At 57.7% G+C, this 17467-nt stretch overlaps 2 protein-coding genes and 2 non-coding genes across 4 annotated transcripts; 2 read left to right on the forward strand and 2 right to left on the reverse strand.

Moving 5' to 3' along the window:
* The first annotated feature begins 1354 nt into the window (after window positions 1-1354).
* LOC142038470 (feather beta keratin-like) lies at window positions 1355-2555 on the forward strand. The gene is made up of 2 exons (XM_075043918.1): window positions 1355-1385; window positions 1812-2555. Exon 2 carries the CDS (start codon window positions 1833-1835, stop codon window positions 2142-2144), a length of 312 nt encoding a protein of 103 aa, XP_074900019.1. The 5' UTR covers window positions 1355-1385; window positions 1812-1832; the 3' UTR covers window positions 2145-2555.
* A 2441-nt stretch (window positions 2556-4996) lies between these two features.
* Window positions 4997-5078, reverse strand: TRNAS-GCU (transfer RNA serine (anticodon GCU)). Its single transcript has one exon. It is a non-coding gene; the product is annotated as a tRNA-Ser (tRNA).
* A 7916-nt stretch (window positions 5079-12994) lies between these two features.
* Window positions 12995-14172, forward strand: LOC142038471 (feather beta keratin-like). The gene is made up of 2 exons (XM_075043919.1): window positions 12995-13025; window positions 13452-14172. The coding sequence occupies exon 2, from the start codon at window positions 13473-13475 to the stop codon at window positions 13782-13784; it is 312 nt and encodes a 103-aa protein (XP_074900020.1). The 5' UTR covers window positions 12995-13025; window positions 13452-13472; the 3' UTR covers window positions 13785-14172.
* A 2464-nt stretch (window positions 14173-16636) lies between these two features.
* On the reverse strand, window positions 16637-16718 carry TRNAS-GCU (transfer RNA serine (anticodon GCU)). Its single transcript has one exon. It is a non-coding gene; the product is annotated as a tRNA-Ser (tRNA).
* Window positions 16719-17467: the final 749 nt, after the last annotated feature.

The raw sequence follows: 17467 nt of genomic DNA on the forward strand, positions 1-17467 counted from the left end.
CTCAAACTACTGATGTGCACCAGCACGTGCCAAAGGCCACGGTGGGTGAGGGGAGAAGTTGAGTACAGCCTTGCTGTTCGTCCCTCCCTGCTCTCCCTTCTGGCAATTGAGAGGCCATGCAAAGAGGAGCAGACGCCGGGACAGACACTCTGCTCCTCACGTAGCCTCCTTTGCCACCAGACAGGAGCATGACACAGCCCGTCACACCTCCGCTACAGCAGGCAGTGAGTACCATTGCTGGGCTGCTCTCCTCCTTGGCCTGCCACCCTGCCCCGCTGCTGGATGCGGGAAGGGTGGTGAGGCATTCCTCTGCCGCATGAGGAGCCTGGCATTTGCTGTGCCTGAGCAAAGCTGAGGCAGCGGGAGAGGGCACATGCATCCACCTGCCTCAGCAGGCATGTGGTAACACCTGAGGGCAGGAAGCGGACAGCACAGGCCCATCCTTGCTCCGCAAGATGCCTTCTGCTTTGAACTGCAGCCACAAGAGGACATGTCCTTCCCAGGGCTGGCAAGGCAACCGAAAGTGAAGAGCACCCTCAGTCAAATGCCTGTGAGTTTACTCCTCAGCCGCTTTGACCTTGAACCCTTGGGGCTGACTACCCACTTTGAGAATGACAGTTTTGAGAATGAGAATTGACAGATTGCCATAGAACAAGATTTCCGCGCGCCCCCCCGCCCCCTCCCCTTCCCATTTTTTCCTTTGTTTTGGCGCCACCACAGAGCTACCGGGCCACCTCTAGGAATGGTCCCAGTGCCCCCACCCCTTCACACAGCGGCGCTTCTCTCCATCTCACAGAGGGTCCTTCCTTGGCCTTCACCTTCCAACCACCTCTGGGCTTCTGAGTCCCCTCCTTTCCGTCTCCCTCGGCCAGACAAGCATCCAGCTGGGGCTTGGCTGATTGCTGAGCCCTTCCATGGCCCTGCGGGGCCTTGTGCTTCTCAGGGTCAGCCTCAGCCCTTCAACAGGAGACCCACGTGAGTGGCCTTCATCAGGAGTGCTCCACAGCTGAAGGCCTGACTGAGAGTGGTAGTCACGTTCCCCAGCAAGGATGTGCACAACCCACACACAGGCCCTGGAGCTACTGAAACCCTTTCCTGGGAACTGGCATGGGACCTCAAATGACCGTTGCTTTGAGGAGCCAGCATCTAATGCATCACTGTGCTCTCGCCCAATAGGGAAATGCAAGCCAGACCTTGCAGATGAAAGAGACAAGCTCTTCACCTCTTGGCTGCGCTTTGCAAGCCTCAAATTGCTGTTGGTCAATGTGCTTCACACCGAAGGCGTGTTCCAGCTCTCCTGAGGCGCTGGCTCACCATATAAAAAGCCTGTGCCACTCCAGGCCCTTCCATCCAAATCTCTTCCCTTGCTCTCCACGGTGAACTTGGTAAGTCTGAACTCACTCCCTCTCTTCCTGCTGGTAGGATTTCTGTCACGGGGACTGCTTCCCTTCTGTGCGTGGTCCTTCTGATATGTGGTCCAGGCTTGAAAACCCATTGTGCTTCCCTCTTCCGGGAGGTGAGTTGGTGAGGGAAGAGGGGAGGCTTCAGTCCCTTCCGAGGGGGACTGGGCTCTTTTGTAGCAGCGGCTCTGCTGAAGCCTGAGGCTGAACGACCAGTACCATCTAACCGGTCGCCAGGTACTTCCTCCCCCAACGACAGTGCAGCGACATGCCTCGGTCACTCTTGGCGTGGAAAGGAACTTTGCAGGGAGATCTGGCCCTACGCAGGCACTGCCCGTTTTCAGGGGAGCCAAGCTGGGCGTCCGAAAGGGCCCAACAGCTAATGCCCTCTGCTCCCTCCCGGTCTTACAGGGTCGCCTCCCTCCGCGAGACATGTCGTGCTACAGCTCCTGCCTGCCAGCCGCCTGCGGCCCAACCCCGCTTGCCAACAGCTGCAACGAGCCGTGCGTCATCCGGTGCGCCGACTCCAGCGTTGCGATCCAGCCCTCGCCAGTCCTGGTGACGCTGCCGGGCCCAATCCTCAGCTCCTTCCCTCAGAGCACAGCTGTGGGATCCACCGCGTCGGCTGCCGTGGGGAGCTCTCTCAGCGCTGGCAGTGTGCCCATCGCTTCTGGGGGCTTTGGGTGGTCCGGTCTGGGCCGTGGGCTCTGTGGGCCTCTGGGACGGGGCAATCTCTTATGCTGAAGCCCGTGGATTGCCTGCCCGTGGCCGAGCGCCAGGAGCCTCGAGGAAAGCCCTGGAGCCAGCCCTGAGCGCGTGGCCGTGGTCCGCAGAGGAGCCGAGCTCCCGCTTCTCCGCCTGCGCTGCGAGGAAGGGGCCTGCGCTGGCCTTCCGTCTCTTCCAAGGAAGCCTCTCTCTTTGCCCCTCTTGCTCTGCTTTACCTCACGCTCCCCATGAAATACCTCCTCCTTCCTTCCGTAGCAACGGGTCTAGGTGATAACGACAGATGACTGCCAGAGCCTTGAAGGGGAACTGGAAAAGAAGCATCCCTGCCGTGGAGGTTTTCCTTCAGATGGCAGCACTCCTCTGAGCTTTACTCAGCCTCCCAAATGCTCTCGTCTTTTCCTTTCTCCTTTGATTTTCTCATTAAAGACACTGGGCATCAGCTTTGCAAGGGAGTCGTGTTTCATTCTCCCCTCTTCTCCAGTCCCAGCCAGCTGAGTATCCAAAAGAGTTCCTCCCTTGGTAAAGCGACGGTTTTCTCCGTAGTTCCTGGGTTTGAGAGGGCCTCGTCTTTTGCCCCGGACATCCCATAGCAATGGGGACAAGGCCGGTTTGGGGCGAGAGCTCTTGTGGAAGGAGCCCCATTGCCCATCGGGACACCTCGAAGGCCACAAAACAAAGTATGAGGGAAGGCCAAGTTTTCATGGAGTCGTAGAATCGCCCCGACTGGTAGGAACCTCAACAGATCATCTGGTCCAACCTTTTGTGGGAAAGGGAGCCTAGACGAGATTACCTAGCCCCCTGTCCAATCGCATCTTGAAAACCTTCAGTCTTGGGGACTCTACCACGTCTCTGGGGAGGTCGTTGCGGGGAATGATTGTTCTCACTGTAAAAAAAGTCTTTCTTATATCGAGGCGAAGCCTCTGCCGGTTGCTCCCTGTCCTCTCCATGTGTCTCGCTGTTAAGAGAGAGTCTCCGTCGTCTTTGTAGTGGCCTTTAAGTACTGGAAAACTGTGATGAGTGCAGGAAAAGAGCACCACAGGACAGCACGAGGCTCAGTATGGGTTGTATACATGGATTTGTGTGTGTGTGTGTGCCTCCTGGGAGGGGTGTGTGTGTGTGCCTCCTGGGAGGCATGCTCAGCCTCGCTGCTGGCTGGGCCTGGGGGCGTGGAGCTGTGGCAGCCTGGGCTCTGCTGGGCTCCTGGGTTCAGCAGCCACTGAAGAGAAAGGGATCCTTCTGGGCTGTCCAAACCACCAAGCTCATCTGTCGATGAGAAAGAGTTCTGCTCTTCTTCTCTTCCCTGAGGCTGGCCAGGTGAGATCAAGGTGCCCATGAAGAAGCTGACCCCTCCGCAGCAGGCAGCCCCTTTCTCATCTCCCCCAGGCTCTGCCTCTGGATTCAGACCCAACTGGGCTGGCAGTGGCCCCCTTTGCCTGGCTCACAGGCCTTAGGGATACGCGAGGCTGGCGGCGGGGTGGGGTCAGCAGCATTCTGAGCTCTGAGCCCCTTGGCCAAGCCCCAGTCTCTTCTTCTCGTATCATGTTTGCATGCTGGCGCGTGCGGGCACGCTGCTCACAGGTGCTGGTCAGCAGGAGCCACGAGGCATCCTTGGAAGTGCAAACCTACTGGGAAGGGCACCCAGAGGAGAGCAGGGTGGGGAGAGCAAGAAGCCCACGGTCGTGGGGAAGAGAAATCCGAAGGAAATTGGGTGAGGGAGGCAGGTGGCCAGGGAGGCAGAAGTGCAAGTGTGTGTAAGGGAGGGGAGGTCGCGTGGGCAGGAAGAGGCTCCAGCCAGCTCTGTGCCTTTCACAACCACGCTGGATCGTCCCTGTTCCTCCGACCCCTGCCAAGTCGCTCCTGACCACCCGGGACAGCACATCCCTTGGCGGCATGGCTGGCTGCTGGCTACCCCTGCCTGCACACGGGTCTTCCCTGCAGATCCCTGCTTTGTCACAGAACCGGTTAAGGGCTTGGCGAGTCTGAAATAGGAGGGGAGGCTGTGAGAGCTGGGATTCTTCCCACACCTGACGGAAGGGAATGAAGAGGGAGCCAGACTCTTCTCACTAGTACCAACTGGCAGCGCAAGAGTCAATGGGCACAAATTAAAACACGTGAAATTCCATCGCAAGGCAGGAAACCACTTTCTTACCGTGAGGGTGGTCAAACAGTGGACCAGGTTGCCCAGAGAGGTTGTGGAGTCTCCATCCTTGGAGATACTCAAAACCCAACCCGACTACGTCCTAAGCAACCAGCTCAAGTTGACCTTGCTGGAGCAGTTGGCTTGGACTAAAGGATCTCAGGAGGAGGATCCCTTGCAACCCCAACGATTCTGAGATTCTGTGAACGGATAAGAGCAATGTCTCCCACAGCAAAATACCTTACCCAAAATGTTCTGTGACTGGAAGTGCTTGACGCCTATTTTGTTTTTCGTTCCCATGGCTGGTTGAGCCTTACCGAAGGCAAGGTAAACAACATCCACCGCTCTTCCCTTCCCCACCAAGCTAGTCACCTCACTGTAGAAGGCTACCAGCTTGGTTAAGCATGACTTCTCCTTTGTAAATCCATGCTTGCTACTCCCAACCACCTTCCTGTGCTACCTATGTTTGGAAACTACTTCCAAGATGTTTTGCTCTACCGTCTTCCCAGGGACTGCGGAGAGGCTGACCATCCTGTGAGTTCCCTGGATCTTCGTCCTCTCCCTTCTTGTTCCTCTTGCCTATGTGGAGACAGAAGAGGTTGAGGTGTGTCCTGAGCCACTTCAAACCCTCGCAAGTTTCTTTGCAGGCCACTCTCATCTCAAAACAAAGGCTTACTTGGGGGCACACATCGAGCTGCTCACACTCAGAAACTCTGACCATTGTTGGGCTGACCGACGAGGATGGGATTCGAACCCATGCGTGCAGAGCACAATGGATTAGCAGTCCATCGCCTTCACCACTCGGCCACCTCGTCAGCATGCTGCTGCTGCTCCTGCCACTGCTGCCGCTGCTCCTGCTGCTGCTTCTCCTGCTCCTGCTTCTCCTGCTCCTGCTCCTACTCCTGCCACTGCCGCTGCCACTGCTCCTGATCTTGCTGTTCCTGCTCCTGCTCCTGTTCCTGCTCCAGCTCCAGCTCCAGCTCCTGCTCCTGCTCCTGACACCTACACCTTTTTAACCTGCTTCTTGACATGGCAGAGAAGGAGCCAGCCTCCAGCTTTTGCCTTTTGGGACTGGTCCACTCTCCCGACAGCTGGGCTCAGCTCCAGGGACCTTTCGGAAATAGGTCTCGGCGTTCACATCAGAAAATGACTGAACGGCGGAGCCCCACGCTCCTTCCCGGGAAGGAACACGGGAGAGTGACCCCGGAGTGGCTCAGCGCCTCCAAAGGACTCGAGCCTGGCTTTGAGATTAATTTCTCACCAGCCACGTTCCCCTTGCACTCTGGAAGGATACCACCAGCTCATACGGCCAGGAGTCACTCACGCTTGACGGGTGGACTTTTCACCAGGACAGAGCATGTGCCTCAGGCTTGGCTGTGGTGTCTCTGTGCTGTTCCCCCTGGCGCTCACCCAGGATCTCATCACAGGCTGCTTCTCTCCCAGCACAGCTAACAGTCGGGAACGAAGCGGGAGCTGAGGGGCACCGGCCCCACTGCACACAACTCCTCTTCTTACCCGCCAGAGCTCCAGTGCTGCAGAGAGTTGAAACCACTGCACTGGTCCCCTGAGCCCAAGCCTCTCTGTGCCTTGAAGGTCAGACCTTGAGCTGGGGGAAACGGTGCAGAGGCCAGGCTTGCTGCCCCTGGTGGATAACAGAAAGGTGGGTAGGGGGTTGCGCACTGTGGGGTGGACACCGATGGCAGGGCCCTGCGATCCTCTCTTTCTGCTCCGCCCGGTTAATTCCTGTCCTGGACAAAAGGGAGCAGTGCACAGCCTTGGGGGGCTGGGACCAGAACCACTTGCACCCTGGTCACTCCGAGTAGTTTCCCCAGCCCGAGCCCGCCCCATGGGCCTGTAATGGCAGAGCTATGTGAACAAGGAGGACCGGCAGATTCAACATCGCCGCCGGGGCAGGAGCCCACAGCAGGAGGGAGGACTGGCCTGGGAAACACAATGCTCTGCCGACCTCCTTCCCCAGACTGATGGCACTCCCTGTTGTGGATATGAAAAATTCCTGGGATTGGCTTTCTGAGTTCTTAACAAAGACGTTCCTGACAAAGTAGCCAGCGCCACCATTGGCTCTCATTCATCCAGCAGCCTGTTGAGTCCCTGCCGTAACCAATGCAGCACAGGGAGATTCAACAGAAAATTCGGGCTTCCCTCATACTTTGTTTTGTGGCCTTCGAGGTGTCCCGATGGGCAATGGGGCTCCTTCCACAAGAGCTCTCGCCCCAAACCGGCCTTGTCCCCATTGCTATGGGATGTCCGGGGCAAAAGACGAGGCCCTCTCAAACCCAGGAACTACGGAGAAAACCGTCGCTTTACCAAGGGAGGAACTCTTTTGGATACTCAGCTGGCTGGGACTGGAGAAGAGGGGAGAATGAAACACGACTCCCTTGCAAAGCTGATGCCCAGTGTCTTTAATGAGAAAATCAAAGGAGAAAGGAAAAGACGAGAGCATTTGGGAGGCTGAGTAAAGCTCAGAGGAGTGCTGCCATCTGAAGGAAAACCTCCACGGCAGGGATGCTTCTTTTCCAGTTCCCCTTCAAGGCTCTGGCAGTCATCTGTCGTTATCACCTAGACCCGTTGCTACGGAAGGAAGGAGGAGGTATTTCATGGGGAGCGTGAGGTAAAGCAGAGCAAGAGGGGCAAAGAGAGAGGCTTCCTTGGAAGAGACGGAAGGCCAGCGCAGGCCCCTTCCTCGCAGCGCAGGCGGAGAAGCGGGAGCTCGGCTCCTCTGCGGACCACGGCCACGCGCTCAGGGCTGGCTCCAGGGCTTTCCTCGAGGCTCCTGGCGCTCGGCCACGGGCAGGCAATCCACGGGCTTCAGCATAAGAGATTGCCCCGTCCCAGAGGCCCACAGAGCCCACGGCCCAGACCGGACCACCCAAAGCCCCCAGAAGCGATGGGCACACTGCCAGCGCTGAGAGAGCTCCCCACGGCAGCCGACGCGGTGGATCCCACAGCTGTGCTCTGAGGGAAGGAGCTGAGGATTGGGCCCGGCAGCGTCACCAGGACTGGCGAGGGCTGGATCGCAACGCTGGAGTCGGCGCACCGGATGACGCACGGCTCGTTGCAGCTGTTGGCAAGCGGGGTTGGGCCACAGGCGGCTGGCAGGCAGGAGCTGTAGCACGACATGTCTCGCGGAGGGAGGCGACCCTGTAAGACCGGGAGGGAGCAGAGGGCATTAGCTGTTGGGCCCTTTCGGACGCCCAGCTTGGCTCCCCTGAAAACGGGCAGCGCCTGGGAGCTCAGCGGAGAGAGATTTGGGATGGGGCACGAGTCAAGAAAGCTGTGTCCAGCAGCAGGGCTCACAATGGTGCCCTGCTGTGCTCTTGGCCGAACACCACAACGCACCCTCCTCTCCACCGCCTTAACCTCCCCGCTGCCTGGTCACACCCTGCCCTATCTGAAGACCTCTTCTCTCAGCCGCCTGGGATGTCTCACCCACAGGGACCTGGGCTAACGTGGCCAGAGTTACTTGCAACACCCCCATGAAATGCAGGGTCCCACTTGGTAATCATTCTCAAAGGCGGAAGCAGTGGCATGGCCCAACAGTTGATGGACCTCCAGTGTCTGCAGAGAGGGGGGTTCTGGGCCTTTTGGTGGGCCGGCAGTGGGCGTTTGTTTGTAATTGAAGGGTGATCCGAGAGGGTCCGTCCAAACGCAAGGAAGGTCCTCCCGTCCAAGGCAAGCTCCTTCGCAGCCTATACCTCAGCCGGCCTTGCCACTCCCAGGCATGCCTGACGCATGGAGGCACCCGGCTCCCTCCGGTTGCTCCATTAGCAAGGGTACGTCTGCAGGCTGTGAGGCTATTTCACAACAGTCCTTCTGCTCAGCCTTGAAGGCTTGGTAGGGAAGGCGCTCCAGAGAGAGCCCTCAGTAAGCCCCCTCCCAGTATGCGGAACTGGATGCCAGGTTTTTCAGATGGGTTGAGCATAGCCTTGATGCCATGGCCTTAGTCAGGGAAAGATTTCCTACCGCAGACCAAGAGGCTCCCCCTCCTCTTGGCGTCAGGCTGTGTACCTCCTGATCATCAGCCCTTGTACCAGCATCAATGTGTTCACTCAGACAAACAGGTCTCCTTCTCCCCCCTCCCCGCCCTCGAGACCCCTACTCTTGTCAGGTCAGGCTCCTCTCGCCCACTTCTCTCAGGAGGGGACATGTCTGAGTAAAACGCAACAGGGCTCCTGAAGACAGCAGCCACTACGGAAGAAGACGTCTATGGTGGGACTAGCTCTCCTGAGGAAGCTCCTCGTCAGGCCAATAGCGCAAAGGGAGCATTGCCGAACTGCGGATGGCAGAGGAAGTGCCCAGTCATTGGTTAGAGAGTGCTGGCCGTACGTCCCGAGCCTTGGAAAGAACCGCTGCTGGCAAAGAAACCAACCCATGCCCTGTTTCACATCCTAGACCATTCACCGAGGACAAGGGAGGCAAAATGCATGCAGCCCTCTCCACAAAAACTGTCCTGCCAACCGAGGAGACGAGAGGCAAAATGAACTGAGACTTACCAACTTCCCAGAGCAGAGGAAGGCACGAGGAGAGGATAGGGGAGCTGGGAGTTGGGCACACTTTTATACAGCGGGCCAGAGCCCCAGGGGAGCTGAAAAATGACGCAAACATGAAGCATGTTGAGAAACAGCAATTTTGGCTTCTCAAAGCTCTGCTGGTAGATGAAAGACATGCCTCCTTTGCCTGAAATGCTTGGCTCCCCTTTCATCCTGGGTAGCACTGAAGTGATTTTGTTGATAGCAATTACGTTTCTTCCCCAGACCAAGGCTCGTTTGAGGCCTCATTCCAGCAGCAGATTCAGGCCACGAGTAGGTGTTGTGCACGTCCTGCCCTTCCTGGGGAACACGGCCACCACTCACTTAGGACTTTGCCTGTGGAGCACGCCTGAAGGCCACTCAGAAGGGTCTCTCTTTGATGGGCTGAGGCTGACCCGGAGCAACACCAGTGCCTGCAGGCTATGGAGCGGCTCAGCGCCCAGCCAAGCCTCTGCAGGATGGCTGTTCCGCTGAGGGACAGAGAACGGAGGAGACTCAGACCCGCGGGGTGACTGGAAGGTGGTGGTCAAACAAGGCCCTCCTGCAGTCTGGAGAGAAACCCCGTTGTGTGCAGGGATGGGGACGCTGAGGCCATTGCTGGAGTGGACGAGGGTACTCGGCGGCAGATCTCTGCTCCCCCCCGGGCCTCGGTGATGCACACACTTGCCAGCCGTGCAAAGGGAGCCCAGCAGTTGAGCTGTCGTCTTCGGTGAGGAAAGGCCAGAGTGTTTTCTTTGGGAACTGCACAGCCCTTGCCTCGCCTGCCAGGACTTTACTCATCACTCTCCTGAGGAGAAGCAACGGCTCAACGTGGCCCTGGAGAGCAAGGAAGGAGCCTGCTGACTCATGCCTGAAAGTGAGCCATCACCAAGTGGACCTGTTTGCTTCGGCGCAGTCTTCCCAAACAACACTCATCTTTGCATCGTTGCTGGGTGCTCGTTCAGGTCACTGACCCAGAGGGTCTGGCTTGTTTTTCCTGGCTCAGGGACGGATTGGCACATTTAATTGCAAGGTGGCACCAGCAGACCACCTCGGAGTCACCTGTGAGTCACCCAAAAGTGCCGAGGCACTATGAGAGACCTCAGCTCCACCTCGGTGCGAATCATCCATGCACTGGCATGAGGGGCTCTGGGGGAAATGGATTCAGACGTGCAGAGGACCCTAGGCGCAACCTCATGTCCGCATTCCTGCAGAAATGCAGCTTTTTGTACAGTGTTGTCACCATGGCTGTTAGCATCTTGCCCAACCGCTTGGTGACTCCTTGACATCCTGTCATGCTCCTTGGTGAAACTGCAGCCAAAGGAGGACATCATGGACGTGCCCTGACGTTCCCACTCCCGGACAGTTCTGGAGCACAGACCAAATTGAGGAAAGTCGAGGCCCCTACGTGTCCAGGGCCTGGGGAGCCTGCTTTTTTGACGGACCGGTGTGACAGACCACCGGACTGAGGCTGCAGCCACTGAGTGGCACCAGGTGGTGCTCCCTGCTGCCCTACGAGACATAGAGGAGACCGGGCCAGTCGGTCTGGGAAGGCTGGGGGGGGAGCTCAAAGGCCAGGCATGTGTCGCCAGCCCTGAGAGCTGCCTGGAAAAGGCCTCTGACTACCCACGCTGCTCGGGAAGGTGGGCCACGCTCTCACCCGGGCGGCCGTGCTGTTTGGGGGAAGGGTCTTGGGAGGGGATTGTTGTTTTCTCCTGCAGAGGATTGATGGCTCTTGTCTCACTTCTGCTGTCATTTCCAGCAGGGCCATGCTCTGGGGCTGTTGTGCCATCCTGCCAGGACGGTCGACCCAGTGCCACAGCTCACAGCAGAAACGCACTCGCTGCGTACAGGCAGAAACAGGTCCCAGGAGTCAGTATGGCACCAGGGTGGGAGGCAGCCACCCGCGGCTCTTTTCCAGGTGGAACTGGAAGCGCACTGACAAAGCAGCCAGTGATGCTCCCTCCTGAAAGGCTCCGAGAGGAACTTGCGAGGCACTCAAGCCGCAGCGTGTCCTCAAGTGAAGGGCAGGAAGCAGCTGCCTATCTCTTCCAGCCCCCCGAGCCCCAAGATGTGGCCCTTTGAGATGTGGCCCAGCCCCGCAGAAGAGGCACGGGTTGCCCACAGCAATCTCCACGGGGGAAGCCGCCAGCAGGAACCAGCCACGAGGGAAACTCCCCGAATGGGACGACCTGCCTGTTGTGGCTTAACCCTAGCCGGCAACTGAGCACCACGCAGCTGCTCACTCACCTCCCTCACAGTGGCATGGGGGAGAGAATCAGAAGGGTAAAAGTGAGAAAACTCGTGGGCTGAGATAAAGGCAGTTTAATAGGTAAAGCAAAAGCCGTGCACGCAGGCAAAGCAAAACAAGGGATTCCTTCACTACTTCCCATCGGCAGGCAGGTGTTCCGCCTCCATCTCCAGGAAAGCAGGGCTCCATCACGCGTAACGGTTACTTGGGAAGACAAACGCCATCACTCTGAACGCCCCCCCCCCGCCCCTTCCTTCTTCTTCCCCCAGCTTTATATGCGGAGCATGACGTCGTATGGTCTGGATTATCCCTTTTGTCAGTTGGGGTCAGCTGTCCCAGCTGTGTCTCCTCCCAACTTCTTGCGCGCCCCCAGCCTACTCGCTGGTGGGGTGGTGTGAGAAGCAGAAAAGGCCTTGACTCTGTAGAAGCACTGCTCAGCAGTAACGAAAGCATCTCAGCATTATCAACGCTGTTTTCAGCACAAATCCAAAACATAGCCCCATACTAGCTACTACGGAGAAAATTAACTCTATCCCAGCCAAACGCAGCACACTGCCCTACGGCTGCTCTGTTCCCGGATGGTGCGCTAATGGAGGAGCGCTCAAACTACTGATGTGCACCAGCACGTGCCAAAGGCCACGGTGGGTGAGGGGAGAAGTTGAGTACAGCCTTGCTGTTCGTCCCTCCCTGCTCTCCCTTCTGGCAATTGAGAGGCCATGCAAAGAGGAGCAGACGCCGGGACAGACACTCTGCTCCTCACGTAGCCTCCTTTGCCACCAGACAGGAGCATGACACAGCCCGTCACACCTCCGCTACAGCAGGCAGTGAGTACCATTGCTGGGCTGCTCTCCTCCTTGGCCTGCCACCCTGCCCCGCTGCTGGATGCGGGAAGGGTGGTGAGGCATTCCTCTGCCGCATGAGGAGCCTGGCATTTGCTGTGCCTGAGCAAAGCTGAGGCAGCGGGAGAGGGCACATGCATCCACCTGCCTCAGCAGGCATGTGGTAACACCTGAGGGCAGGAAGCGGACAGCACAGGCCCATCCTTGCTCCGCAAGATGCCTTCTGCTTTGAACTGCAGCCACAAGAGGACATGTCCTTCCCAGGGCTGGCAAGGCAACCGAAAGTGAAGAGCACCCTCAGTCAAATGCCTGTGAGTTTACTCCTCAGCCGCTTTGACCTTGAACCCTTGGGGCTGACTACCCACTTTGAGAATGACAGTTTTGAGAATGAGAATTGACAGATTGCCATAGAACAAGATTTCCGCGCGCCCCCCCGCCCCCTCCCCTTCCCATTTTTTCCTTTGTTTTGGCGCCACCACAGAGCTACCGGGCCACCTCTAGGAATGGTCCCAGTGCCCCCACCCCTTCACACAGCGGCGCTTCTCTCCATCTCACAGAGGGTCCTTCCTTGGCCTTCACCTTCCAACCACCTCTGGGCTTCTGAGTCCCCTCCTTTCCGTCTCCCTCGGCCAGACAAGCATCCAGCTGGGGCTTGGCTGATTGCTGAGCCCTTCCATGGCCCTGCGGGGCCTTGTGCTTCTCAGGGTCAGCCTCAGCCCTTCAACAGGAGACCCACGTGAGTGGCCTTCATCAGGAGTGCTCCACAGCTGAAGGCCTGACTGAGAGTGGTAGTCACGTTCCCCAGCAAGGATGTGCACAACCCACACACAGGCCCTGGAGCTACTGAAACCCTTTCCTGGGAACTGGCATGGGACCTCAAATGACCGTTGCTTTGAGGAGCCAGCATCTAATGCATCACTGTGCTCTCGCCCAATAGGGAAATGCAAGCCAGACCTTGCAGATGAAAGAGACAAGCTCTTCACCTCTTGGCTGCGCTTTGCAAGCCTCAAATTGCTGTTGGTCAATGTGCTTCACACCGAAGGCGTGTTCCAGCTCTCCTGAGGCGCTGGCTCACCATATAAAAAGCCTGTGCCACTCCAGGCCCTTCCATCCAAATCTCTTCCCTTGCTCTCCACGGTGAACTTGGTAAGTCTGAACTCACTCCCTCTCTTCCTGCTGGTAGGATTTCTGTCACGGGGACTGCTTCCCTTCTGTGCGTGGTCCTTCTGATATGTGGTCCAGGCTTGAAAACCCATTGTGCTTCCCTCTTCCGGGAGGTGAGTTGGTGAGGGAAGAGGGGAGGCTTCAGTCCCTTCCGAGGGGGACTGGGCTCTTTTGTAGCAGCGGCTCTGCTGAAGCCTGAGGCTGAACGACCAGTACCATCTAACCGGTCGCCAGGTACTTCCTCCCCCAACGACAGTGCAGCGACATGCCTCGGTCACTCTTGGCGTGGAAAGGAACTTTGCAGGGAGATCTGGCCCTACGCAGGCACTGCCCGTTTTCAGGGGAGCCAAGCTGGGCGTCCGAAAGGGCCCAACAGCTAATGCCCTCTGCTCCCTCCCGGTCTTACAGGGTCGCCTCCCTCCGCGAGACATGTCGTGCTACAGCTCCTGCCTGCCAGCCGCCTGCGGCCCAACCCCGCTTGCCAACAGCTGCAACGAGCCGTGCGTCATCCGGTGCGCCGACTCCAGCGTTGCGATCCAGCCCTCGCCAGTCCTGGTGACGCTGCCGGGCCCAATCCTCAGCTCCTTCCCTCAGAGCACAGCTGTGGGATCCACCGCGTCGGCTGCCGTGGGGAGCTCTCTCAGCGCTGGCAGTGTGCCCATCGCTTCTGGGGGCTTTGGGTGGTCCGGTCTGGGCCGTGGGCTCTGTGGGCCTCTGGGACGGGGCAATCTCTTATGCTGAAGCCCGTGGATTGCCTGCCCGTGGCCGAGCGCCAGGAGCCTCGAGGAAAGCCCTGGAGCCAGCCCTGAGCGCGTGGCCGTGGTCCGCAGAGGAGCCGAGCTCCCGCTTCTCCGCCTGCGCTGCGAGGAAGGGGCCTGCGCTGGCCTTCCGTCTCTTCCAAGGAAGCCTCTCTCTTTGCCCCTCTTGCTCTGCTTTACCTCACGCTCCCCATGAAATACCTCCTCCTTCCTTCCGTAGCAACGGGTCTAGGTGATAACGACAGATGACTGCCAGAGCCTTGAAGGGGAACTGGAAAAGAAGCATCCCTGCCGTGGAGGTTTTCCTTCAGATGGCAGCACTCCTCTGAGCTTTACTCAGCCTCCCAAATGCTCTCGTCTTTTCCTTTCTCCTTTGATTTTCTCAATAAAGACACTGGGCATCAGCTTTGCAAGGGAGTCGTGTTTCATTCTCCCCTCTTCTCCAGTCCCAGCCAGCTGAGTATCCAAAAGAGTTCCTCCCTTGGTAAAGCGACGGTTTTCTCCGTAGTTCCTGGGTTTGAGAGGGCCTCGTCTTTTGCCCCGGACATCCCATAGCAATGGGGACAAGGCCGGTTTGGGGCGAGAGCTCTTGTGGAAGGAGCCCCATTGCCCATCGGGACACCTCGAAGGCCACAAAACAAAGTATGAGGGAAGGCCAAGTTTTCATGGAGTCGTAGAATCGCCCCGACTGGTAGGAACCTCAACAGATCATCTGGTCCAACCTTTTGTGGGAAAGGGAGCCTAGACGAGATTACCTAGCCCCCTGTCCAATCGCATCTTGAAAACCTTCAGTCTTGGGGACTCTACCACGTCTCTGGGGAGGTCGTTGCGGGGAATGATTGTTCTCACTGTAAAAAAAGTCTTTCTTATATCGAGGCGAAGCCTCTGCCGGTTGCTCCCTGTCCTCTCCATGTGTCTCGCTGTTAAGAGAGAGTCTCCGTCGTCTTTGTAGTGGCCTTTAAGTACTGGAAAACTGTGATGAGTGCAGGAAAAGAGCACCACAGGACAGCACGAGGCTCAGTATGGGTTGTATACATGGATTTGTGTGTGTGTGTGTGCCTCCTGGGAGGGGTGTGTGTGTGTGCCTCCTGGGAGGCATGCTCAGCCTCGCTGCTGGCTGGGCCTGGGGGCGTGGAGCTGTGGCAGCCTGGGCTCTGCTGGGCTCCTGGGTTCAGCAGCCACTGAAGAGAAAGGGATCCTTCTGGGCTGTCCAAACCACCAAGCTCATCTGTCGATGAGAAAGAGTTCTGCTCTTCTTCTCTTCCCTGAGGCTGGCCAGGTGAGATCAAGGTGCCCATGAAGAAGCTGACCCCTCCGCAGCAGGCAGCCCCTTTCTCATCTCCCCCAGGCTCTGCCTCTGGATTCAGACCCAACTGGGCTGGCAGTGGCCCCCTTTGCCTGGCTCACAGGCCTTAGGGATACGCGAGGCTGGCGGCGGGGTGGGGTCAGCAGCATTCTGAGCTCTGAGCCCCTTGGCCAAGCCCCAGTCTCTTCTTCTCGTATCATGTTTGCATGCTGGCGCGTGCGGGCACGCTGCTCACAGGTGCTGGTCAGCAGGAGCCACGAGGCATCCTTGGAAGTGCAAACCTACTGGGAAGGGCACCCAGAGGAGAGCAGGGTGGGGAGAGCAAGAAGCCCACGGTCGTGGGGAAGAGAAATCCGAAGGAAATTGGGTGAGGGAGGCAGGTGGCCAGGGAGGCAGAAGTGCAAGTGTGTGTAAGGGAGGGGAGGTCGCGTGGGCAGGAAGAGGCTCCAGCCAGCTCTGTGCCTTTCACAACCACGCTGGATCGTCCCTGTTCCTCCGACCCCTGCCAAGTCGCTCCTGACCACCCGGGACAGCACATCCCTTGGCGGCATGGCTGGCTGCTGGCTACCCCTGCCTGCACACGGGTCTTCCCTGCAGATCCCTGCTTTGTCACAGAACCGGTTAAGGGCTTGGCGAGTCTGAAATAGGAGGGGAGGCTGTGAGAGCTGGGATTCTTCCCACACCTGACGGAAGGGAATGAAGAGGGAGCCAGACTCTTCTCACTAGTACCAACTGGCAGCGCAAGAGTCAATGGGCACAAATTAAAACACGTGAAATTCCATCGCAAGGCAGGAAACCACTTTCTTACCGTGAGGGTGGTCAAACAGTGGACCAGGTTGCCCAGAGAGGTTGTGGAGTCTCCATCCTTGGAGATACTCAAAACCCAACCCGACTACGTCCTAAGCAACCAGCTCAAGTTGACCTTGCTGGAGCAGTTGGCTTGGACTAAAGGATCTCAGGAGGAGGATCCCTTGCAACCCCAACGATTCTGAGATTCTGTGAACGGATAAGAGCAATGTCTCCCACAGCAAAATACCTTACCCAAAATGTTCTGTGACTGGAAGTGCTTGACGCCTATTTTGTTTTTCGTTCCCATGGCTGGTTGAGCCTTACCGAAGGCAAGGTAAACAACATCCACCGCTCTTCCCTTCCCCACCAAGCTAGTCACCTCACTGTAGAAGGCTACCAGCTTGGTTAAGCATGACTTCTCCTTTGTAAATCCATGCTTGCTACTCCCAACCACCTTCCTGTGCTACCTATGTTTGGAAACTACTTCCAAGATGTTTTGCTCTACCGTCTTCCCAGGGACTGCGGAGAGGCTGACCATCCTGTGAGTTCCCTGGATCTTCGTCCTCTCCCTTCTTGTTCCTCTTGCCTATGTGGAGACAGAAGAGGTTGAGGTGTGTCCTGAGCCACTTCAAACCCTCGCAAGTTTCTTTGCAGGCCACTCTCATCTCAAAACAAAGGCTTACTTGGGGGCACACATCGAGCTGCTCACACTCAGAAACTCTGACCATTGTTGGGCTGACCGACGAGGATGGGATTCGAACCCATGCGTGCAGAGCACAATGGATTAGCAGTCCATCGCCTTCACCACTCGGCCACCTCGTCAGCATGCTGCTGCTGCTCCTGCCACTGCTGCCGCTGCTCCTGCTGCTGCTTCTCCTGCTCCTGCTTCTCCTGCTCCTGCTCCTACTCCTGCCACTGCCGCTGCCACTGCTCCTGATCTTGCTGTTCCTGCTCCTGCTCCTGTTCCTGCTCCAGCTCCAGCTCCAGCTCCTGCTCCTGCTCCTGACACCTACACCTTTTTAACCTGCTTCTTGACATGGCAGAGAAGGAGCCAGCCTCCAGCTTTTGCCTTTTGGGACTGGTCCACTCTCCCGACAGCTGGGCTCAGCTCCAGGGACCTTTCGGAAATAGGTCTCGGCGTTCACATCAGAAAATGACTGAACGGCGGAGCCCCACGCTCCTTCCCGGGAAGGAACACGGGAGAGTGACCCCGGAGTGGCTCAGCGCCTCCAAAGGACTCGAGCCTGGCTTTGAGATTAATTTCTCACCAGCCACGTTCCCCTTGCACTCTGGAAGGATACCACCAGCTCATACGGCCAGGAGTCACTCACGCTTGACGGGTGGACTTTTCACCAGGACAGAGCATGTGCCTCAGGCTTGGCTGTGGTGTCTCTGTGCTGTTCCCCCTGGCGCTCACCCAGGATCTCATCACAGGCTGCTTCTCTCCCAGCACAGCTAACAGTCGGGAACGAAGCGGGAGCTGAGGGGCACCGGCCCCACTGCACACAACTCCTCTTCTTACCCGCCAGAGCTCCAGTGCTGCAGAGAGTTGAAACCACTGCACTGGTCCC

This window comes from Buteo buteo, chromosome 13 (assembly GCF_964188355.1).
Source record: "Buteo buteo chromosome 13, bButBut1.hap1.1, whole genome shotgun sequence".
Classification (NCBI taxonomy): domain Eukaryota; kingdom Metazoa; phylum Chordata; class Aves; order Accipitriformes; family Accipitridae; genus Buteo; species Buteo buteo.